Source organism: Erinaceus europaeus, chromosome 8 (genome assembly GCF_950295315.1).
Source record: "Erinaceus europaeus chromosome 8, mEriEur2.1, whole genome shotgun sequence".
In the NCBI taxonomy this organism is placed as follows: domain Eukaryota; kingdom Metazoa; phylum Chordata; class Mammalia; order Eulipotyphla; family Erinaceidae; genus Erinaceus; species Erinaceus europaeus.
The window spans coordinates 6,395,827-6,420,554 of NC_080169.1; the positions used below are offsets into that span (position 1 = coordinate 6,395,827).

The 24,728-nt window shown below is 38.8% G+C and overlaps 1 protein-coding gene across 1 annotated transcript; it reads left to right on the forward strand.

Moving 5' to 3' along the window:
- The first annotated feature begins 299 nt into the window (after nt 1-299).
- LOC103124806 (uncharacterized) lies at nt 300-22,816 on the forward strand. Its single transcript, XM_060195769.1, has 8 exons — nt 300-618; nt 2,066-2,216; nt 2,303-2,390; nt 6,255-6,314; nt 7,664-7,750; nt 16,879-17,208; nt 18,611-18,664; nt 22,347-22,816. Exons 1-8 carry the CDS (start codon nt 407-409, stop codon nt 22,487-22,489), a joined length of 1,125 nt encoding a protein of 374 aa, XP_060051752.1. The 5' UTR covers nt 300-406; the 3' UTR covers nt 22,490-22,816.
- The last annotated feature ends 1,912 nt before the right edge of the window (nt 22,817-24,728 follow it).

Here is a 24,728-nt window from a genome sequence, read left to right on the forward strand (position 1 = left end):
ACACAGCTTATTGTCATGGCGTCTTTTTGGACTTGTGAGTGGCTTTACCAAAGTAATATCTCATCCATACAAAGAGAAATCATAGCTAACATGGGCACTTAATTGGTCCATTTTATTTTTATGGAAGGCAGATGACCATCCAAACTAAACAGACAGGTTCGACCATTCCCATGAATGCTTCAGGGAGAAAGCCAAACTTTTGTTTCCAAACTTTTCACAAGTAGAAAACAAATGTATACTACTTTAATGGATGTCAAAATTTTTGCTAATTGTTGCCTGTATTTTTCTTTCAGATGTAACTGGAGACACACGACTGATTACACAGCTTAGAATATCAATTGTCAAGAGAAAAGGAAACACGGCATTTCTTGAATGCCAAATAAAATCAAATGCCTTCAAGAACAATATGTATATACACTGGTACCGACAGAAACCAGATGAGCCTCTACAACGAATTCTCTACATTTCCTCAAATGAAAATGTTGTCCATGAGCACGGGGTTAGTGAGGACAGATATGAAGCAAAGAAAGGGCAGGCTGACTTGCCGGCAAGCCTCAGGATACACCGAGTGAATGAGGAAGATGCAGGCCTGTACTACTGTGCCTGCTGGGATACACTGTGTGCTAATACTGTGTTGTCACTGAACAATAACCTTCTCAGGAGGCCAGGAGAGACAGCATAATTGTTATGCAAACAGATCCTCATGCCTGTGACTCTGAGGTCCTGGGTTCAATGCCCTGCATCACCATAAGCCTGAGATGAGCTGTGCTCTGGTAAAAATAATAATAATAGTAGTAGTAATTAATTAATTAATTTAAAAATTGTATTCCCATGCTGCCATGCCTGTGCAAACATACACATATACACACACGGGCCTGACTAGGATACACAGAATGCTTTTTCTTTTGTAAATTGCTGAGTAAGAAAGTTAAGGACTCAGTCTTTACCACCTTTCAATTAGATCATTCTATCTTTTCTATCTTAGAAAACTAACCTTTCTGGGACATTGGTGGCTTTTATAAATATACTAAATAGTATCTGTTTCACTATATAATAAAAGTTTGCTAGGAAGGAAGCCATAATCTTGTGCCCAAAAGTTTCTTGTTTTTTGTTTTGTTTTTGCATCTAGGGTTATCGCCAGGGCTCGGTGCCAACGCTACGAATCTACTGTTTCTGGTGTTCATTTCCCCCCCCCCCCATTTAATTGGATAGGACACAGAGAAATTGAGAGAAGAAAGGAGATAGAGAGGGAGAGAAAAAGAGAGACACCTGCAGACCTGCTTCACCTCTTGTGATGATCCATCTGAAGGTGGGAAACCGGATCCTTGCTCTGCCTACTCTGTGCAGTTAACCGGGAGTGGCACTATCTGAACCCTGATTTTCATGGCTTTTAACAGATGAATAAGTGAGTGGGTGAATGATGGGAAGTACAGAACTTACTATGTGAAATAAACCTGTTTAAAATTATTGCACAGCCTCTCACTGACTTTGTTCTAGGGAAGTGACTAAATTGCTTTAATTCTGTTTTCCCAATTTTAAGTAAAGTGTTAATAACTGCACATGGTCTTCAAAGATTGAATGTGGTTTTATAGGAAAGTTCAGCGCATTGTTTGATGAATCAATGGTCTTTCCTATTGTGACCTCAAAAACCACTTTTCCTGTCCCTGCCTTGGAGAGAACTAACAGGCTACCGCTCCATCCCTGGTCCTAACGCATAACCCCTGATAGCATCATTCTGACCACTCCCTGGCAATGCAAACCCTCTGCATTTTCCTTATGTCTTTGGTTTGGGTTTGTAAGTTGACTTTCTTCCTTAATTGTCTTTTCATTGTTTTTTATGTCCAGTGCCAATGTTGTTGTTGTCCTTGATTTTTCTTTCTTTGCTTTTTCAGATAGAGATATCAAGATGAAAATATCTCAAGGTCACCTCTCCTTTACTCGAACACCTGACAAGACAGTGTATATAAGTTGCAAGCTGTCCAGAGTCCCCCTTGACAATGCCATTGTGCACTGGTATCAACAAAAAGAAGGGGGCCCTAAAACGAATCATTTTTGGATCCACAAGTTTCAAGCAAGACAAGCCCAACTCCCGCTTTGAGACAGATAAGAAAAACAATGTCTTTTACCTGATTATCAATAACGTCATCAAGTCCGATGAAGCCACTTACTACTGTGCCTCCTGGGATCTCACAATATGTCAGAGTCAGAAAGGACCAGTAAGAAAACTTTCCCTGTTACTAAACAATCAACTCCTCTGACACTCATACAACCACACCAGCCTCTCCAATGCTCTTTATCAAAGGTTCATGGACTATTAGAACAGGAAGAGCCGTTGGAACTTAAGAAGAACAATGCCCCACTTCAAATGAGGACGTTGGGGCCTAGAAAGGGCAAGTGCCTTGTCCAAATCTGGTTAACAACAAAGGAGAGGCTACACCTGCATTTCAGATTTTCAGTCCAGTGTCTTTCCCTGTCTCTTTTGTGGTCACTGTTGAATTCCCTATAAGAACATTGCATTTCTCTCAAAAAAAGGATGGTTTGGTATATTTCACCAAAGCAAAGGACTCTGGGGAAGTAGGACAGGGAGAAGAGCTGAGGGAAGGGTACATGATGGTGGAGTGAACTCGGGGGTGAGAGTATTTTGCAGCCACCTAGCTTGGTGAGATGACAAATGGTGCCTATGAGCCAACAACTATGCTTTAAACTATTAACCTCCCAATTAAAAAAAGTGAGAAAGAAAGAAGAGGTATTTCTTTTTTCCTCCAGGGTTATTGCTGGGGCTCAGTGCCTATACTATGAATCCGCTGCTCCTGGAGGCTATTTTTCCCATTTTTGTTGCCCTTGATGTCTTTATTATTATTGTCACTGCAGCTGCTGTTGTTGGATAGGACAGAGAGAAATGGAAAGAGGAGGGGAAGACAGAGACGGGGAGAGAAAGATAAACACCAGCAGACCTGCTTCACCACCTGTGAAACACCTCCCCCCCAGCAGGTGGGGAGCCAGGGGCTCGAACTGGGATCCTTACACTGGTCCTTGCGCTTAGCGCCATGTGCGCTTAACCCGCTGCCACCTGACCCCCAAGAAGTGATGTTTTTTATAACAATGCACTGTCTTCATAAATGATAGCCCCTAACCCAGTTAGTTCTGATATACAGATGAAGTTTGTGAAATTCATTCTGTTGAGAAGTAATAAAGACCAGTAAGGGACAGACACCCAGTTATATTTAACTGCTTGTCATATTCTCATGGTTACCTGCTCACTTCATTTCTGTAGCTTCCTACTTATTCTGAAATAAATAATTATGTACGTCCCTAACATACATACCAAGCATGTCAACAAGTAGGAGGTAGAGATAAATTGCTTCAAGAATATATTTATGGGGGTTGGGCAGTAGCACAATGGGCTAAGCGCACGTGGCACAAAGTGCAAGGACCAGCTTAAGGATCCCTGTTATACCCCTGGCTCCTCACCTGCAGGGGAGTCACTTCACAGGCAGTGAAGCAGGTCTGCAGGTGTCTGTCTTTCTCTCCCCCTCTCTGTGTTCCCCTCCTCTCTCCGTGTCTTACTGTCCTATCCAACAATGACAACTTCATCAATAACAACAATAACTACAACAACAATAAAACAAGTGCAACAAAAGGGGAAATAAAAAAAGATAAAAAGAATATATTTATAAATTATTTTTGAGCTTACAATCTACTCTTTAAATTTGTTTTTATTTCTTAGTTTTATTTTCATTTCCTTTTTATTTGATAGGATAGAGAGAATTTGAAGAGAAAGAGAGAGAAACGGGGAGAGAGAGAGAGAAAAGAGAGAGAGTTGTAGCACTGCTTCACCAATTGTAAAGCCACCCCTTTGCAAGTGAGGACCAGGGTCTTGAACCCAGGTCCTTGTACATGACAATGTATGTACTCAGCTGGGTGTGCCACCACCTGTTACCTCAAATTCTTTTTCAGTTATAAAAGTATGGACTGAGCCAAGGTTCTGATTCCCTGGTTTTTCCTCTAATTCTTGAAACAAATCCCAACTGAATGGCCACAGATTGTTTTAAAGTTGGATATGTCTGACATTTTTTTAATTTTTTTTCCATTTTTTAAATTTTCTTTATAAAATAAAAAACACCAACAAGATCGTAGTATAAGGGGGGTAAAATTCCTCACAATTCCCACTACCAGAGTTCCGTATCCCCTCCCCTCCCTTGAAAGTTTTCCTATTCTTTATCTCTCTGGGAGCATGAACCCAGGATCATTATGAGGTGCAGACGGTGAAAGGTCTGGCTTCTGTAATTGCTTCTCCACTGAACATGGGAGCTGGCATGTTTTAGCTATACCCCCAGTCTGTTTCGATCTTTCCATAGTGGGGCAGGCTTTGCAGAGGTGGGGTTCCAGGATACATTGGTGAGGCTGTCTGCTCAGGGAAATTAGGTTGGCATCATGGTAGCATCTTCAACTTGGTATCTGAAAAAGCATTAAGATATAAAGAAGAACAAATTGTTTGATAATCAGGAACCTAGAGGCAAGAAAATAGTAGATGAGATTTGAAGTCTCCATTTGGGAAAAATCGAGTAGATCTGTCATAGGTATATTCCAAGGACCCCATGACTTTACTAATTTCTGCCTGAGACTGACAGCTAACATGCAGGTGGACTATAGGTATTGTCTAGGAAGATGGTATCAGAGTTGGATATAGAAGTGACTCAGGGCTTTTTTTTTTTTTTTTTTTTTTACCTCCAAAGTCACTCTTTGCAAAGAACAAGAACAATTATAAAATCAAAATCTACTCTATTACATTGTAGCTAAATACCTTTCTTCTTGGATATTTAGTACAAAGTTAGAACTTTTTTTTTTTTAACAAGTTTGGACCTCACACACCTGTGATTTTACCACTCCTAATCTTCCTTCTCATTCTTACAGAGTGACAGAGAGCGTGAGAAAAGTCCTATCATCAGAATTACCACCAGTGCCTTAGCACTCTCATGAGTTGTCTGAACTTGAACTTTGGCTACACATGGCAAAGTAGGCTCCTTACTTGGTGAACTAGTCTTTTGGCCTCCAGAGAAAATTATGGACTCAATTCTATTCTCTCACCCCAATTCCCACAATTTTTATTATTTTTTCCACCAAATGTACCTGTCTCAGTAAATACTGAAGGCATATGGTGTTAGCACAATGGGATAATGATTTGTCAAACAGCAAGAAATTTGTTTACCTTCCACATATTTTTCTTCCTCTCAGAATAAAGAAAAAGAGATAAGGAAACTTGACAGTTATTTAAGATATAAGATATGAGAGAGATGTTGGGAACCATGGTTTCTTCTACCAGTAAGTAAACTACAAACCATGCCACACCCCTTGCAGTATAAACCTGAGACTAGAATTGACTATCAGCCCCATCCCAAGCTCTTAGACCTAATGTGGAGAATTCCCTCTCTGTTCTCTCGTCCTCTAACTTAACTCACTATTAAGAACTCAATTTTCCAACATGCCTCTACAAGCTAATCAGCAAGCTCCCAACAGATACAATCACTTATTTCAAGTAAGAACTAAAAATTTCAAACATCATGTCCCAAATTTTCCCAGAGAAGGGGAAAGAAGCCACACTGAGGGATTTAGTTTGTTATTCAATTTTAGATATTCCGATTAAACTAGATACAGTCCTCACAGATTCTTCTCTTTTGTGTTTGAATCAACTACTCACTGCTCTGTAGGATGTGCCAACCCACCATTTCATTGACTTTTAATTTAGCTTGGTATGTTTTGTGATTCTCAGAATGCAATACCCAATATATTAAAATTGAATAGTTGAGATATATAAATTTTATATTATAAAGATGTAGAAGCCCTGTTCTTCATATCTTTCTCACTCTACCCAAGAAGTATGATATAAGATGTTAACAGTTTACAGCACATGGATACAATTGGTTATCCAGTGGTTAGTGCATGGATACAATTTCTCATCTTACCAAGATAGGTGAGACCCTAAATGAGGTTCTTTTCATCATCATGGACCAGGGCCTGAAAGCTCCCTTTTCCTGTCCTCCTTCCCCAGAGTCCTTTGCTTTGGTGCAGTACACCAAACCCTGTCCAAGTTTTACTCTGTTTTCCCTTTCTGTCTCTGTCTCCCAGGTTCCTCCACAAGTGACATCATCCAATATTCATCTCTCTCTCTCTCTTCCTCATTCATCCCGACATTATTCATTCAAGCTTCGTCCAAGGTGAGACAAAGATGAAGAATTTTTTTCTATATGTTTTAGACTTTGTGGTCAAGTATTTAGGCATTGATCCATTTATATCTGATTTTGCTATATACTTACGTTCGTAGCAGTACAATTTGTAATATCCAAAACTTGGAAGCAACTTAGGTGTCCAACCACAGATGAGTGGTTAACAATGTTGTGGTATATATACATAATGGAATATTGTTCTCAGCTATTAGAATGATGAAGTAAAAAAAAATAATGAAGATAGGGAAGAAAGGGATGTGTGTGTGTGTGGGGGGGGCTACTTTGAGATCCTCAATTGGAGGTGAAAATGTTTTGCATTTGTATTCACATGTCAGTAACTATACTGTAAACTATTAACTTCTCGGTAAAATGGAAAAAGAAAAATAAATAACTTTGGGTTTAAATGAAAGAAGTCAATAATATAATGGTAAATAGAAACTAATTTGAATTTATTTAATAATGATCAACAAGACCCTAGGATACGAGGGGTACAATTCCACACAATTCCCACCACAAGAACTCTGTATCCCATCCCCTCCATTGGAAGCTTTCCTATTCTTTATCCCTCTGGGAGTATAGACCCAGGATCATTAAGGGTGCAGAAGGTGGGAGGTCTGCTTCTGTAATTGTTTCCCCACTGGACATGGGGATTGGCAGGTTGATCCATACTCCCAGCCTGAGAAATTAATTTTGTTTTGATTGTTTTTAAGCAAATATCTTGTCAGTTTTGGCTGATGGTGGTGCTGGGTATTTACTCTGGGAATTCAAAACGTCAGTCAGAAAAGTCTTTTTGCCTGAGTACTTTGCTGTGTCCCACACTGAAGACATTTAGCAGTGATCATAGTATACAATATACAAATGAATAATGTGAACCATACACATTACTGAGTGTATACCTATATACACTTTTCTCAAGTGAGGGATAGAATGCTTCATGATTTGTATGTTGTCCCTGTACAGAGGCCTTGTTAATCTCTGCTTCATTCCAGTTTTACTATCAAGCACCACAAGTCCATTTGTGTTACATTTTCAGTTACTGAATCATTTTGTCCTTTCAGAAGTACATCCTCAAATTGCTCATAAACAGTCCTGGTTTCTGTTAGAGGGCCTTTCCTTTGATACTATCTCTGAGCAATGTTTCCCAACTGAACACCTGGCCCTACACAATGTCTTAATTCTTAGAACACTTTTCTCAGTAATTTAGAAAAGCAGTTGGTTGACCAGTGGTTCTGACTTCTTATTTTCTTACTCTTATATTTTCTGAATTCCCTCATCACTTTACAAATATTACTTTCTTTTTGGAAAATAGACATTGACTCATATTATCTGAGGTAACTTTATAGAATATGAGATCCTATTTAACCTTTATTCCAGGAATCCTTAAGAGACCCAAATGTATTTTTAACTGCAATAATGCCATAATACTTAGAACCCTTGAGATTTTTGTAGAAGCTGCAATCAGTGTGATAGGTCAGGCTGGATCAAGATATTTGCAGAAGGGACTAAGCTCATAGTAATTCCCCGTGGTAAGTAACCTTTTTTTTTTCCTACTTTTGATTTAGTAATGAAAAGTTGATGTTTGTCTTATAGAGAAAGCAGTTCATCTTACTGCCACGACTTTAGTCTCAGTGTATGAGTAGTAATTTTTTAGTTCTTAACATTGTATATGAAAACCAAAACTCCTTTGTAAATGGCTTATGTACTGCCCGCTTGTAAACAGTGTGAAATTCTCCCTTTAGAATACACACATGCATGAAGATAGATTCAGGCTAGAAATGAAAATGTTTTAGGGATGATGGTTACAAGCAATTGTTAAAAGTTATTGGTTCAAATTACTTTTCTCCAGAAAAGTAATTATTTCAAGAAAACATGGGGGGGGGGAAGTCCACTTGGAAACATTTCATCTGGTATACTGCCAATGGGCGTTGGATTCTGGATAGAACTTACTTTAGAATCAATCCAGACAAATGCTCCATAATGCATATAAATTACAAATAACACCTATAAAGCATACTAAATATACATGTATTAAACACTCAAATAAACGTTTCCTATTATTATTTATTTTGTAAATTAATGTTAATGAAATTATACTCTGAACAAAGAACTGACTCCTTCAAGAAGGCTATTTAGAATATTCAAGCAGGATAGAGAGAAAAGACAAAATCATACTCATAAACACTTTCCTATTCAGGGAGACAGGAAAAGACGTAATACAAGATGCCAACACAGAGAGAGATGGAGTCTTCAATTCTTAGCTATAATCATCTTCAAATGTGATTTTGCTTGAACTTCATCTTTTTTAATGTCTTGCAAACCAAAACTTTTTAAATGTTTGTATAACTCTTGGGTGGGGAAAAAACATGCCAACAGTTGTAAGATAAACATGAGAATTTCTATAAAGGCTTTTCATATAGTGGGAACAGTAGAATCAAAGTGTTTGGTCCTGGGACACAGCTCATTGTTTCAGGTAAATTCTCTTTAAATTCTTCACTGTAAGGTAAAGGTGGGGGGAGGAGGCAGATAATATGGGGTAGATGCTGATATTGGCTCAGAATTCCTTCTTCTTCTTCTTCTTCTTTTTAAAAAACTTAACTAAAGAGCTAGTTAGCAATAGCTGACTATGGAGCCTGAATGGATTGAACCTGGGACCGACCTCCAAGTCTGTTGTATAAATTATATTATTTCCATGGTCCTTGTCCAGAATTCTTAAATTTGGTCTTAAAACTGCTCACAAATCATGGTAGGCTTGGTCTCTATAGACACTGATGAATCCACCCTAGTTGTTGGCAACAGATGTCACATAAACGTTCTTCTATGTACTTGATTCCAAAAAATAATCAATGGAAAACAAATAAACAGAAAGTGCTCAAATTGCCACTGGGCCAGAGGATAATTAAATGGCTAATGTTCAATGTAAAAAAATATGTAACTGTACAGCTATATTTTATATTCATGAATATCCATACTGGATTTACTTTGCTTTACATTTAGATGAGTACATTTGTTCAGTCCATAATAAGCATTAAAGATGAAAATATTTTTAATATTTATTTATTTATTCCCTTTTGTTGCCCTTGTTTTATTGTTGTAGTTATTGCTGTTATTGATGTCGTCATAGTTGGAAAGGACAGAGAGAAATGGAGAGAGGAGAGGAAAACAGAGGGGGGAGAGAAAGATAGACACCTGCAGACCTGCTTCACAACCTGTGAAGGGACGCCCCTGCAGGTGGGGAGCCGGGGCTCGAACCTGGGTCCTCACGCCAATCCTTGCGCTTTGTGCCACGTTCACTTAACCCGCTGCGCTACTGCCCGACTCCCTAAAGATGAAATTTTTATCCTCATCCCGGACTCAGAGAAAACTTCTCAAATGGATGTATCTAGTACTAAAACAATTCAAAGGAAAATTACTGAGCAAGTTTCACCACATTGGTAGTACATTGTAAATGAAGGAAGCTATATGCTTTGGTATCTCATTAGTTGTGATTATAATCATTCCTTATCAAATAAATTATGATCCACTACCTACTGCCTTTTAAAAAACTAAATTATATATGTTCTGTAGGATAATATTAGACAAAGAAAAATAAAGAACAAATTAAAAATCTTACCTTTTTGGCATAGTTTCTTACATTCATTCTATCAATGCAGCAGTCATTTCAAATGGATAATGTGAGGGCTATACACAGCTAAATATAAAAATTATCACAAAGACTAGAGACTAGTTGATGACAAAAAAATGTGAATTCTACAGAATTCAAATTACCACCTATTAGAAAATGAAGAGTATTAGTTAATGTATTGATTAATATCTAGTGTATATTTCAAACAAATGGCATTATTTGAAAAAAAGGACTAATTTATAACATAGTTATTTGCTTCTAAAAATTATTAGAAGGTAAAATGCACTATCTCAAATATTACGAGTCTAAATATAAGATCAATTGCCATTTTCCAGTAAAAAAATATCGGAAAGTTAAAAAAAATAGGTGGTTTCATTACATGAAGATATAAGCATTCCATGGCATCACTAAAGGTCAAGTAACTATTTATACTTAATATCTTAAATGATTCATACCTAAACAATTAATAAGTATAAATTGAGCAGCATTGTTTCCTTTGCCTATAATTAATTTTAAATATTCATAAACTCTTCATAAAATATCTAGTTCAGAGCAATTTTCTAAGTCATCTATAAACTTTACCATCTGTTTTGCAATATAGTAATGTCACAGGATATTTTATCTAAGAAGACATTCATATGTAAAATAAAAGAAATGTATTTTTTAAATATTTATTTATTTATTTTTATTGGAGAGAGAGAGATGGAGAGAGAGAGAGACCAGAGCACTGCTCAGCTCTGGCTTATGGTGGTGAGGGGGATTGAAGAAGGGTGTTTCAATGTCTTGGTCACTTTAAACAGAAATCACTCTGGACCCAGGTTCAAGCATTCCCCCCCCCCCAGTCCCCACCTACAGGAGGAAAGTTTTGCCAGTGGTGAAGCAGTCTTGCAGGTGTCTCTCTTTCACTCTCCTTCTCTATCTGCCCCTTCCCTCTCAATTTCTGGCTGTCTCTATCCAATAAATACAATAAAGGTAATAAAAAAAAAGAAGAAGAAATCACTCCAAGCCCAAATCCAACATAGACTGAGAGGCTGGGTTACTTTCTTTTCTTTTTTATTTTTTTGTAAATTTTTTATTTATAAAAAGGAAACATTGACTAAACCATAGGATAAGAGGGGTACAACTCCACACAATTCCCACCACTAGAACTCCGTATCCCACCCCCTCCCCTGATAGCTTTCCTATTCTTTATCCCTCTGGGAGCATGGACCCAAGGTCATTGTGGGACACAGAAGGTGGAAGGTCTGGCTTCTGTCATTGCTTCCCTGCTGAACATGGAAGTTGACAGGTGGATCCATACTCCCAGCCTGCCTCTCTCTTTCCCCAGTGGGGAAGGGCTCTGGGGAAGCGGAGCTCCAGGACACATTGGTGGGGTCTGTCCAAGGAAGTCTGGTTGGCATCATGCTAGCATCTGGAACCTGGTGGCTGAAAAGAGAGTTAACATACAAAACCAAGCAAATTGCTGACCAATCATGGACCTAAAGGCTGGAATAGTGCAGATGAAGAGTTGGGGTGGGGGGGGATCCCTCCATTTTGTAGATAGCTAGTAGGCATATTTTAGTTATATTCTAAAGGGCCTGTGACTATACTAGTTGGTTTCTTTTTTTTTTCTTTTTTTTTCCCCCTGAGCCTGAAATCTGATATGCAGGTGGATCCAAGTTATTGTCTGGGGAAAGGATGTCATGGCTGGAAAAAGGACCAGAAAGCTGGATCAGGGAAGAGAGTAGCTCCCTAATATGGGAAAGTGTATAAATATTGTTGACTGTAAACCCCATCAATTTTTTTTTAACCAGAGCACTGCTTAGCTCTGGTTTATGGTGGTGGTGGGGATTGAACCAAGGACTTTGGAGCCTCAGGCATGAGAGTCTCCTTGCAAAACCATTATGCTATCTATTCCCCACCCAAGAACATCATTTTTTTAATGTACTACATTGTTCTTTATATGTGCAACATGGGCTCAAACTGTAGACATTAGCCCCAGGTAATATTTACCATAGCCATGTTAAATTTTACATGTTTTACCAGTGTTGGTTCTAAACCTGGAATTAAATGAGCTTATTTCATGCTGACTTCTTGCTTGAAGTGTACTTTGGGGTGGGGGTATTGGGGGGAGACAAAGTAGAGTATTGGAAGGCCATCTTTCAATATGAGATCCTATATAGGACTGAAACATAAGGCAATACTGCATTATAAAGGGGGTTGTTGGGGGAAGGGAAGCCTCACCTTCTGCTGTGATACCTTCTGTATTCTGCCTGTTGGTGTCTATCACAGAGCTAGAATTTGCAAATACAGTCTCCACTTCCTTACATCACCTTTAAGTTAGACCTTACTAAACTATCCTCCCCTAGGTCAGGAAAAGGTACTAGAGGTGGGGAAGACAGCTTAATGGTTACGCAAAGAGACTTTGAGGCCTGAGGCTCCAAAGTCCCAGGCTTCATTGCCTGTACCACCAGTAAGCAAACAAACAGAAACAAGAAATAATTCAAAAATAGTGTAAGCCCCTAGATTCAAAAATCAGTTTGAGAAGACTGAAAATACATGTAGATGATCACCGTCTACTAAAAATAGACAACCAAACACATTTTTAAAAGGCAGAAGAAAAACAACCAGTGCTTATTTTGAAAAAGCAAAGAGTAAAACTCATGTTTAAAAATAAAAGATAAATTATAGGTGAATATATACATTATATTAACTGATCAACGGAAAAAACGCCAATTTCTCCTCTCCTTTCTTTCTTTTTCTCTTCCTTCCTTCCTTCCTTCCTTCCTTCCTTTTTTGCCTCCAGGGTTATAGCTGGGGTTTTGGACACTTGTAGACCTGCTGCACTGCACCCTGTCCCTTGATTTTAATACTGGGAACATAATGAGAACAGTGACTGCTTATTAACTGGGACTGTGAGAGAAATGTATCCTGTGATGATGGCTTTGAGAATCCTGGGCATATAATGCAAAGGAAGGCAGGTATTTCTACCTTTAATAGCACATATCTAATTCAAATCCCAAAATACTTAATTCACATTCATAAATGTAAATGTATGCCCATGAGATAAAATTGTGTTGAAAGATTCATATAATCATCCAAATTGCTATAATAGTCCCTTATCTCTATAACATTTAAATTAATTTGCTTTCAAATCTTATTTCATGTTGGTCTCTTTTTGCCAGTGTTGATTTTTCAGTGATTTAATATTGATTTACAAAGTTATGAGCTAATAAGGGTATAATTCCTCACCACCAGAGCTCTGTGTCCCCATTCCCTCCACCAGAAACTGCAGAAGTTCTCCCAAGGTCACAGATATGGGTTGACTATTACTTCTATAACTGTAGATGCCCAGTTTTCCCCCTATAGTCCTGCCTTCTCTTCTTTTCTAAGCTGCACCTATAGCTGTTTCTATTTCCAATTTTTTTAATTTCCCAATTTTTTTAAGTCCTTCCATTTTTCCTCTTCTCTCCCCAAGTACTGATGGAATTGGAGTTCAGAGTCCTCTGGTCATCTTCCCCCCTAAACCCCCCCCCCTCTGGGAATATGGACCAGAATACTTTGTGGGGTGCTGAAGCAGGGAGCTATGGCTTCTGTAATTGCTTCTCCGCTGGACATGGGCGTAGCGGGTTGATCCATAACCTCCAGCCTGTTTCTAAGAGATGTTGAAATTACACTATTTTTTTCAGATAAAACACCAAAAACCTTAATTAAAATAATTTTCATAGTCACAGAAATTGTTATTAGCAAAAAGTACCAGGCTGTTCTGCTGGATATATGCTATTCTCTTGAATTATAGGCCAGCACAGGTGTGCTTGAGTTTATAAGATTTTGATATGGGTTGAATCATTGTGCCACTACTACACAAAGCATTTCGGTGGTGGAACAAAACTTGTTGTCACAGGTAGGCATAATGAATATTTTTAGTTAGTAGAGGGTTGGCAAAAAGCAATTAAGTTGGAATATAACATTTTGTTTTGAAAGAACAAAAATGTGACACCTGCAGGGAAGTCATTTTACAAGCAGTGAATCAGGTCTGCAGGTGTCTATGTTTTTCTCCTCTTCTCTGTCTTCCCCTCTCCTTTCAATTTCTCTCTGTTCTATCCAATAAAAAAAAATGTAATAGGGATTTTAAAATCCAAATTTTAGGAGATAGTTTAAAACTAACCTTCACAGTAAAGGCCAAAATGATGTAAATTTCATAAGAAGATTTGACTTTGTGTACTTATAAAATGAGTTTATGTAATATTTGCTGCTCTCATGAAATGGTTTGAGCCAAAGTCAAAGCTAACTATTACAATTAAATTTTGTGAGTTGACACATTACCTTTTCTGCTAGTAAAACTTGTCATGAAAGGGGGTCGAGCGATAGCACAGTGGGTTAAGTGCACATGGCGCAAAGCGCAAGGACTGGCTTAAGGATCCTGGTTGGAGTCCCTGGCTCCCCACCTGCAGGGGAGTCGCTTCACAGGCGGTGAAGCAGGTCTGCAGGTGTCTGTCTGTCTCTCCCCCTCTCTGTCTTCCCCTCCTCTCTCCATTTTTCTCTGTCCTATCCAACAACGAACGACATCAACAACAACAATAATAACCACAAGGCTACAACAACAAGGGCAACAAAAAGGGGGGGAAATGGCCTCCAGGAACAGTGGGTTCATGGTGCAGGCACCGAGCCCAGCAATAACCTTGGAGGCAAACAAACAAACAAACTTGTCATGAAAAGAGCATAGGCTTAAGGATTTGATCTTGAGCTCCAGCCAAATCACTTAGTGCTAATAGGAGTCCAGGCAATGACTGAGAAATAGTTTGCTTGCTTCTATTATTCTGGAGTTTTTATAGCTTCATATGTATCAGTTCTCTACATTTGAGTAAACATTCTACATTTGAGTAAACCAGCAGGTAACTGTGTTTCATCTCTCTTTTTTTTTTTAAGCAAGAGGTAACTGTGATTTAAATTTGAGTTGTCACAGAAAAGAGGAAAATGAAATACTACTGAAGATAAATTTCAGAGATAGAATTCCCTGTGCTGGGTGATTAATATGGGAGGTGAGGGGTAAGAATAATAGAAAAGTGAGTGAAACTACCTCAAGTTCATTTTTTTTTAAATAATTTATTTCTTTATTAGGGAATTAATGTTTCACATTCAACAGTAAATACAATAGTTTGTACATGCATAACATTCCCCAGATTCCCATTTAACAATACAACCTCCACTATGTCATTCATCATCTTTCATGGACCTGTATTCTCCCCACCCATCCACCCACCCCAGAGTCTTTTACTTTGGTGTAATACTCCAATTCCATTTCAGGTTCAACTTGTGTTTTCTTTTCTAATCTTGTTTTTCAACTTCGGCCTGAGAGTGTCATCTCTGTTTTATTTAATATTTATTTTATTTATTTATTCCCTTTTGTTGCCCTTGTTGTTTTATTGTTGTAGTTATTATTGTTGTTGTCGTTGTTGGATAGGACAGAGAGAAATCGAGAGAGATGGGGAAGACAGAGAGGGGGAGAGAAAGACAGACACCTGCAGACCTGCTTCACCGCCTGTGAAGCGACTCCCCTGCAGGTGGGGAGCCGGGGGCTTGAACCGGGATCCTTATGCCGGTCCTTGTGCTTTGCACCACCTGCGCTTAACCCGCTGCGCTACCGCCCGACCCCCAGTGTTTCATCTCTTTACTTACAGCTTAGCTAACTCCAGTCCCATCCATATTTGTCCCAACAGACACGATGTTGTCTTTCTGATTGCAGAGTAGTATCCCATGGAACATACATGACTCAGCTTCTTTAGCCAGTCACCTGTTGATGGGTATTTAGAGCAGTGCCCCTCTTTGGCTACCGTGAATAATGCAGCTATCAATATGGAGGCACATATGTCCCGTGGGGAAATGCCTGAGTGGTACTGCTGGGTCATAAGGTAATTTCGTTTTTATTTGCTTATGGACTCTCCAAACCATCTTCTAAAGAGACTGCACCAGTTTGCTTCCTGTGGGGTTTCAGTTCTATTCCACTGCTCTGCGTGTCTTCTGTAGTGCTCCTCTGCTGTGGTTCCAGAACCAGACATTTTTATTATAATCACTTTGTAGTCTAATCCCCCTCCTAGTTATATTATATGAACTTATAAATTAAACAGAAATATTTCATTACTTCAGAACTCATATGATACCAAAACTTAAAGTGAAAGTTGATAGTTAAGTAGATGTCTAAGTACATGCACAGGAAAACAAGTGACTTTGTATTGTTTTTAAATGGTTAACTTATTCATGGCATCGATCAATGTAGAAAAAAGGATAAATACAACTCATTTCATTATTAGTGACATAAAGAACATCCTTCCAGGGCTCGAGAGATAGCATAATGGCTTTGCAAAAGATTGGATTAGTTGAGACTCGGAGGTTCAATCCCCTGTACCGCCGTGAGCCAGAGAAGTGCTTTGGTCTCAGTCTCTCTCTGTCTTTCTCTGTCTATCTCTTTTTCATTGTAAATAAATAAACTATCAAAAAGAATAGTTTTCCTTGAAGTTGCATAAATGGATAAATGTGTTGTTTGATCAGAGGATGAATAACTGACAGAATTCATACAAGGGGCAAGAAAATGAAAAGCAGAACCAACCAAAGTTCTCACCTCCAAAGAGATGAGATCGGGTCTCCTCTCTCACACCTGTCACCATCTACCTAGTTAGGTTCCACTGTGTTAGAACAAAGAGGCTTTCAAAATAAATGTGTTCATCAATGTTGGGAGCCTGATAAGGGACAATCGAAAGCCATACCCACAGAAAGTGAAGGAAAAAATAAGAAAGAGAGAAAGAAAATTGAGCTTCATGCTGAGCCATGCCTGGCTCAGCCACTTAATAACTGCAACTGTGAATAAATTACGAAATCTCTTAAACTTGTTTACCCATTGAAAACAAGTTCTTAATAATAAATAAATAAATAAGAATCCATGGAAAATACTAACGCAACAGCTATTCTCTCTTTCATTAGCCCCTAGGTTGTTCCAAAACAAAATGTTTCTCTATTAACCATTTGTTTTACTTTCTATTTAATTTCCCCCCACAGATAAAAGGCTTGAAGGGGATTTTTCTCCCAAGCCCACTGTTTTTCTTCCTTCAGTTGCTGAAGTCAACCATGATAACTCTGGGACCTATCTTTGTCTTCTTGAGAAATTCTTCCCGGATGCTATTAAGGTAGAATGGAAAGAAAAGAATGGTGGCACAGTTCTGGAGTCCCAGCAGGGAAATACCATAAAGAATGGAGACACGTACATGAAATTCAGCTGGTTGACTGTGACTAAAAAGTCAATGGACAGGGAACACAGATGCATCATCAAACATGAGTTTAATAAAGGAGGAGTTGATCAGGAGATTCCTTTTCCTCCAATAGATAAAGGTACGTCTATATAGACATAACTTCCCAGAATACTTTTTATTTATTTATTCCCTTTTGTTGCCCTTGTGTTTTTATTGTTGTAGTTATTGTTGTCATTGTTGGATAGGACAGAGAGAAATGGAGAGAGGAGGGGAAGACAGAGAAGGGGGGAGAGAAAGACAGACACCTGCAGACCTGCTTCACCGCTTGTGAAGCGACTCCCCTGCAGGTGGGGAGCCGGGGCTTGAACCAGGACCCTTACACAGGTCCTTGCGCTTTGCGCCACCTGCGCTGCGCTACCACCTGACTCCCCCAGAATACTTTTTTCAAGTGAAAAATACCTATCTTTTCTGTCAAGTATTTTTCTTTTTTAATTTGACAGGAAAGAGAGGAATTAAGAGGGAAAGGGGACACATAGAGAGGGAGAGAGATTAAGAGACACCGGCATGGCTTCAGAAGTTTTACCACTGCAGGTGAGACCTGAGGGCCTGGGCCCTGGTCCTTGCTCATGGCAACGTGAATGAATCGAATCCTCACCCAGGCATGTCACCGACTCTGTCAAATATTAATGGAGGAAAAACAAATATAAAGTCTTTTTAACTGTTTTTATAGCTACTTGGCCATATTTGCCCACAGAATTGACTTAATATAGATTTGAGAACATAAAATAGAAAAAGGTACTTAACCTTCTCAGCCGTGGCTTCATTATCCAATATATTAAGGGTAGTTGTGTGGAGAAATGAAACAACTGAGGTGAAGTCACCTAGGAACTTGAATGAAGTTCAAGATACAAATGAAGGTGCCGCTTGTATTTTATAGCTCCCGTGCATTAGTCACTGTGCTGGACGCTGTGAATGCCAAAGAAAAGCAAGTTTTCAAAAAATATCTTTATTTACTTATTATTAGATAGAGACAAAGAGAAATTTAGAAAGGAAAGAGGTAAGAAGGAAGACAGAGAGAGACCTGCAGCCCTGTTTCACCACTCATGAATCTTTCCCCCTGCAGATGGGTACCAGGGGCTTGAACCTGGATCCTTGTGCACTGTAATGTGTGTAATGTGTGCCCTTAACCAGACGTGCCACCACCTGGCCCTGAAAAGCAAGTTTATTAGAGAATGCATTCCAGTTTAATTTAAAAGAGAGAGACAGAGAGGAAAAGATAAAGAAAACATGCTTTCCAAATTTAAACATTTAAACAAGGTCTACGAATTAGATTTATTAATCACATATAATCAGACTTAATATTCCTGAAACTGCAGGGCTCATGATTGTCAAGACTTTATGCTCTCTACTGTGAGATCTTGATCCACTTGTATGTAACTACCTGTTTATATGTTTCATCTATCTGTCTGTCTATCTATCTCATACACACAATCACATAATGGATATGGACAACTGATATATACCAACTTCATTTCTTACAGGGAACGCTGATGGTGATGGTAAGTCTGAAGATGCCAATCAGGAAGATGGAAATGGTAAGTTTTCCACATGTTGCTATTAACTTATGCTAAGACATTTTTTCCCTTCCTGATGAACTCAACTTCTGAATTTCCCTTAAGCTACAAGAATGACAGAATTTAGAGTTTTGCAGAAAAGAAATGACATTATAAATCCATTCATGACTACCGAGATGTCAGCTTCACTGTGTGGATGTGGCTCTGGTATCCAGGGTCCAGAAATGAGAGTGTGCTCTGAATCGTTTCAATTTCATATGTGTCACCATACATTTTCATATCAAGTGACATGTATGTTGTTTATAAAATCCTTAGTTCTTTGGTAGTTGCTAGTTACATGAATTGACGCTTTCTGAGATCTTCCTATCCAGAAGTCATTATGCTGTGTTGAATGTCTTTTATTGCTAAATTCCTACCATTCCCCTATGAAGTAGTAGAACATGCTTTCCAGTTTACACATGAGAACATGTCATACAGTCAGGTCTAAGCAATCCCAAACAGATCAATTGAATCAAGAATTCATGCACTTACTCAACTCTCTTGTCTTTATCTCTAAGATAAAGTCTTCAGACAAGAAATTCCAAACCTAAGGCCCAGAGACACAATGGACAGATTTCAGGGGTTAAGTAAGTGTATGAACTTCAGTGTACAGAAAACTGGACTTTAAAAAAAAAAGATTATCTTTATTTATTTATTGAATAGAAGCAGTCAGAAATTGAGAAGGAAGGGAGTGATAGAGAGGGAGAGAGACAGAAAGACACCTGCAGCTCTGCTTCACTCATGAAGCTTTCCCCCTGCAGGTGGGGACCAGGGGCTCGAACCCGGGTGTTTGCTCATTGTAACATGTGCACTCAACCAGGTGCGCCCTGCCCAGTCCCCAGAAAACTGGACTTTAATTGAGGTTCCTTAAGCTGTTCATTGCATGGATTGCATCTATGGGTGAATTACATTTTATAAGTCATTTTCCAGTTGAAAATTACACTCAACTCAGTTACTAAGATCTAGGGACACCAGTGTGAACGTCTAACATAAGGAACACAATTTAGTTGGCACAGAATTGGTACTAGTTTCAATCCCTTTTGCTTAAAATACTTACCAGTAATAATAATGCGATGAGAAGTAATAATGCGATCAGAAGATGTTTCTGTCAGTGTAATTTTTCTCTCCATTACGATGGAGACCTTGGATTTCTGCTTATGCCTTTAGCAAGGGGAGAGAATTATGTCCATATCACCTCTTGGCATCCCTTTCTATGAAATACTAATGACCCTGGACTTCTCATTCTGAAGATACAGCATATAAAAGAGTATGTTTACACAGGAAAAGAACTGACCTATGGTTCATTGTTCAGCCAGTCTAACCCTCCAGCATCATCACTTATTATTTCTTGACATTGTATGTTTCTTGCAAAACATCACATGGTACTAAGTGCAATTCATCTATAACTTTGTAGTTACAATGAGAGACTAACAGAAAAGACAAGTCAACCATAACCTCCTTAAGCTTTAAAGAATTTGCACTAATCACTTTCTTAGATTTCCTTTAATGTTTCTTTATCAAGCCCATCCCCAAGCACTACCCACTTCCCATAGGATGTAGCCTTCATAGGAATCTTATTACATACACAATATAAAATTACTCAAATGCTTCTAAATCAGTAATCTACCTTTAACCTTTTGATGTCTGGAGTATTTATTGCTAGGCATGTGGACTTACAGAGTACCTAAGTATTTTTTCTTTAATTTTGCATTAGTGATTTAATTATGATGAACAAGATTGTAAGATAACAGAGGTTCAATTCCATACAACTCCCACCCCCAGAGTTCCGTGTCCCATCTCCTCCATTGGAAACTTCCCTATTCTTTATCCTTCTGGGAGTATGGGCCAAAAATCTTTATGGGATGCAGAAGGTGGGAGGTCTGGCTTCTGTAATTGCTTCTCCACTGGACATGGGCGTTGGCAAGTGAATCCATACCCCCAGCCTGTTTCTATCTTTCCCTAGTGGGGTAGGACTCTGGAGAGGTGAGGTTTCAGAACATACTGGTGAGGTCCTCTGTCCAGGGAAGTCATGTTGGAATCATGGCAACATCTGCAACTTGGTGGCCAAAAGGCCAAGTAGGTTTTTAGAGTCATGTTATGGGCAGGCAAAATAACTCAAGTGGATTGTGTCTTGCTTTACCATGTGTGTGAGCCAGGGTCTAGCCTGGCCCCCAGAAACTTCACTGCTATGATGGTTTTCTCTCTCCCCCTCCCCCTTCCCTCTCGCTTCTTTAAGAGTAAATAACTAACGAAGCTGCCATTTTACTAGTGTTTAAGCCTGATGTCTGCTACTTATAAACTTATGTCAGGGAAATTACTTTTCTATTTGTGCTTCATTTATTTGTAAAATGAGAATGAAAACAGTAATCGCAGAAAGTACTATGAAAGTTAGTAAAATTCAAGATTTTTATGCAAAGCTCCCAGAGCAGTGTTTGGCATTCAGTTACTGAGTAAAGCTTATCTATCAGCTGTTATTGTTACTTAGACGTGTGGTTATGAGAAAGAATGCTAAAAACTTTTATGACATTTCTTTTATTTGCATTAGATTCTTTCTTTGAAAAAGTGACATTGGGGGCCAGGCAGTAGCACAGCCAGTTGAACACACATATTATCATATGCAAGGACCCAGGTCATAGCACCTCTGCTTCCTAGGTGTGGGGTGGGGTGGGGACTCACAAGTGATGAAGCGAGTCTGCAGGTGTCTCTCTGTCTCCTTCTCTATACCCCTTCCCTCTCCATTTCTCTCTGTCTTATCAAATAAAATATAAAGAAAAATAGGGGAAAATGGCTCCCAGGAATAGTGGGTTCATAGCCCTGGTACTGAGCCCCAGCTATAACCCTGATACCAATTAAAAATGAATAAATAAGGGGCCGGGTGGTGGCACATCCAATAGAGTGTGTGTGTTACAGTGTTCAAGGACTGGAGTTCAAACCCTCGGTCCCCATCTCCCCTCTCAATTTCCATCTCTATCCAAATATAAATAAATAAAATATACACAAATATTAAAATAAATATTTTTATATCAAAATAAATATTTTTTATAAAAAATAAAGAAATTTTTAAAGTGACATAGAAAGTAACATCATGCCTTAATATTTTGAGCATGTTCTCAAATAGTAAGTAGAGGTTCTCTGACCTAACCTACCAGCTAGGTTCTGAGTTATTATTGTTTCTGATGATGGTAGATGTTTACATTTGTTTTCCAGTGGTATGAGTTGATCATGTGAAAACAAATCATCAAAAAAAAATTTTCATTGCACTCCCATGAATTTTCTATTTCTTCTTTCTACGATATGTTTTTTTTTTTTTTTTTTTTTTTGCCTCCAAGGTTATCGCTGAGGCTGAGTGCCAGTGCTACTAATCCACTGATCCTGGAGGCTATTTTTCCCATTTTGTTGCCCTTATTGTCGTCCTTGTGGTTGTTATTGTTGTTGTAGCTGTTATTGTTGGACAGGACAGAGAGAAATTGAGAGAGAGGAGGGGAAGACAGAGAGGAGAGAAAGATAGACACCTGCAGACCTGCTTCACCACTTGTGAAGCGACTCCCCTGTAGGTGTGGAGCTGGGAGCTTGAACCGGGATCCTTAAGCCGGTCCTTGCGCTTTATGCTATGTTCTACTTTTTTCAAAAGAGCAGATGAAACTAATGAGATCCGTTCTTTTAGGTGCACTGCAGCTACAGTTCGCCAACACGGCTGCCCACTATACCTACGTCCTGCTTATTCTCAAGAGCTCCATCTATTTGGCCATCGTCACCTTCTGTCTGTTTAAGAGAGCAGAAGTATGTGGCAACAGAAAGAGCTCATAACAGCTAGTGGCACAATGAAGTCAACATTTCCTTGTTGTTTATTGTCCCTAAAAACAAATAAATGCAGATCTGGTTGGGATTTCTTCCTGGGTTTGGGTTATTTCAGTTCAAGTGTGTATGTTTCTCTTAGGTCATTGCTGTGTGACAGCTAACCCCGCCTCTTGTGCAGACTGTATGCAGCTTCTCACCATTCCCCCTGTGTCCTTAAAACATACAACTGTCTTAAAAATTTCTGTTTTATAGAGTCCAAAGCAGCAGCCTTCGCTATTTGAATTCTGTGTTTTTCTGTTATACAAGATACAATGAATAAAAAGCAGCCAAAGCCCACTTGTGCCTACATGCACTTTCATTTGACAAAATTAAATTTCAAGTTCACAGTAAGCTATAATGTTCAGAGATTGTAATAGTAACATTAGTATCACTTTTTTTTTTTTTTTTTTACTTCTGTTTCTAATTCTTTCACTGATGTCATGGTGCTTTTCTTTGTTCTAGTAGAAACCAAAATCAAGTGAAGGTGCTTGAGTTAATCCTCCACAATGGAGAACTGTACAAACACTGAAGGGACAGTACAATGGCAGGCAACACAGAGTGCCTGGACGATACACCCTGTGCACGTGCGTGTGTGCGTGGGTGTGAATCCTGGTTCCGCTAGTATCTGTGCACTCTCAGACAGTTTGGGCCTCTGTGTCACAGATTTTCATGCGTAAAGTAATGTCATAGCTACCTGGCCCAACTTGAGTTCATCAATCATGGTGCATACAAGTCTTCAGCATTTAGTGTTGCCAGATTTACTTTGACAATACTGTAACACACAGACACCACACTTACAGATCGTCCAAATTCTTATTTCTCTGCAGGTAAATTAGATAAAAATGAGTTTCTACTACATCCGAGGCAATCCCACTGGTCTTTCAGATCCTTTTAGTTATAACGGGGGTCAGGCAGTGGCGCAGTGGGTTAAGCGCATGTGGCACAAAGCGCAGAGACCGGCGTAAGGATCCCGGCTCGAGCTCCCGGCTCCCCACCTGCAGGGGAGTCGCTTCACAGGCGGTGAAGCAGGTCTGCAGGTGTCTATCTTTGTCATCCCCCTCTTCTCCCCATTTCTCTCTTTCCTATCCAACAACGATGACAACAATAATAATAACTACAACAACAATGAAAAACAACAAGGGCAACAAAAGGGAACAAATAAAAAAAGTAAAATAAAAGTAATTGCCTGCTTTTTAAAATTTTATTACTTATCTGTGGATGTAGTCAGCTGTTTTCACCAGCAATGCACCATGAACTTTAACCATAAGACCTATTGTTAGGTGAGCGGTCAGCTTACAAATAAATATGTTCTCTGCATAAAATGTTGGGCAGTATGTTGAAACTGTCAATTTTTTTTAAGGAACAGAAAAACATATAATAAGAATTTTTGATGCAAGGGAAGTCATTTAGAGTATCAATATCTGTAGAAATGTCCAGGAAATGTGTAAGTCCAGTAAAATTTTTTAAAAAATGCCAAATGAGAAACTACTGTGCCTCTTCAAAATAAAGGGTTTTAAAAATGATTTACTCTGTGGGAGAGAATGAGAAAATGGAAAGGAAGGAACAGTGTGCCATTCAGCTCTAAGCATTGGGGACGGAATCTTTGACCTCAGGGGTACAAATTAGTGACCTCACTGGGCGAGTTAAATCCTCAGTCAGGGGATCACTCTATCCCAGGCAGTACCCAGGATTGAACCTGACACCTCATGTATGCAACTAATTCACTCTATCCACAGAGCTACCCCACGGCCCCATTTTTCCTCTCCAGCTTAAGAATGAATATATAGTACATATAACACAAAGTGTGTATTTTTGGACTGTTTATGCTTTTGAAAAGTGCTTCCATTAGTTGCAGCCAATTAATAGTTGTTAGATATCAAAAGATATGTAGAAATAGCACATGCTAAAATGAATTGTGCATACTTTGTCAAATATATGGGAATATTCATAAGTTGATAAAGGTATTTAATTCAGAAGGATAAATAATCATTGATTTCAAAGGATATTTACATCCCTATGTTCATAGCTGCAGTATTTACAGTAGCCAAAATATGGAAGCAACCAAAATGCCCAACAAATGACTAGAAAAAGCTGGTGAGTGCCGTGTGAAGCTATACCTTGTAATCTTTTTTTTTTTTTTAAATTTCCTTATTGGGAGATTAATGTTTTGCAGATGACAGTAAATACAATAGTTTGTACATGCATAACA